The 886-nt window shown below is 29.9% G+C and overlaps 1 protein-coding gene across 1 annotated transcript in view; it reads left to right on the top strand.

The window, feature by feature from the left end:
- The window catches only part of LOC105452279 (exostosin-3), a 6,403-nt gene that overhangs the window by 3,450 nt on the left and 2,067 nt on the right, over positions 1-886 (top strand). The window contains exon 7 of the mRNA XM_011693250.1: positions 240-249. Within this exon, the coding sequence (XP_011691552.1) occupies positions 240-249 (10 nt within the window). The remainder of the gene's footprint in view (positions 1-239; positions 250-886) is intronic.

The following is an 886-nucleotide window of genomic DNA, read 5'->3' as shown; positions in this document are numbered from 1 at the left end:
CATTCAGTGCAATGATTATCATTTTTTAATTTAGATTATTATTTAAATAATTAAGTTTTATAATTAAATTTTATAAAGGCTGGTTCTAAAAATATCACTGATTTTCCTGTTGTTAAAAATTGTTAATTTTTAAATATTTTTAATTAAAAACATGAAAATTTTAATTTATATATATATATATATATATATATATACATATATACATATATACGCAATATAAATATGTAATAATACGAAAGCTGTGGCAAGGTTGGACATTCCATATAACATCTGTACACGATAGTAAACCTTTTCTGACAGATTCGGAGGGAAGAGAAAAGTAGATAATAATCGATGAATAATTGTGTGTGATGCATATTTACAGGCCTTTCTTGTGCGCATACGGATCAATAATGAAAGGATCAAGCATTCATGCGACACTGATTTGTACAGAAATAACAAGTCAATGGTCGTATCATTCGTAGTTTCGTGTATTACCTTTAGACAAATATAATCTCGACTTTGCTATTTGTCTGAAAATAAACAACACATGGCTATACCAGGCAACGCTTTTGCACAGAAGAGCACACAGCCATTATAAAAAACAAAAGGTGTTTCTGTAGTATATAATGTGTATTTGATTGAGATGTGTAAATATGTATTGAGTGTCTCTGAGATGGTCAGCCCACATAAAAATTGCATTGCATGATTTTGGTCGAGAATGATAACAGTAATTTGTAAAGAAAAACAAAAAAAAAGATTCACTATCTCTCAACATATACAGGTTGGCTTGCTTTGAAATATGTTATTCGATTCTCACAATTCCCTCGAATAGCATCTTTCACAGAACTTATTGCTTTGCAACGTATTAGATTATCCTGCTAGACCAGACATCCATTCGATAGCG

The sequence above is a fragment of the Wasmannia auropunctata genome, unplaced genomic scaffold, assembly GCF_000956235.1.
Source record: "Wasmannia auropunctata unplaced genomic scaffold, wasmannia.A_1.0 LD336035.1, whole genome shotgun sequence".
NCBI classification, from domain to species: domain Eukaryota; kingdom Metazoa; phylum Arthropoda; class Insecta; order Hymenoptera; family Formicidae; genus Wasmannia; species Wasmannia auropunctata.
This window is presented reverse-complemented; position numbering and strand designations above follow the sequence as displayed.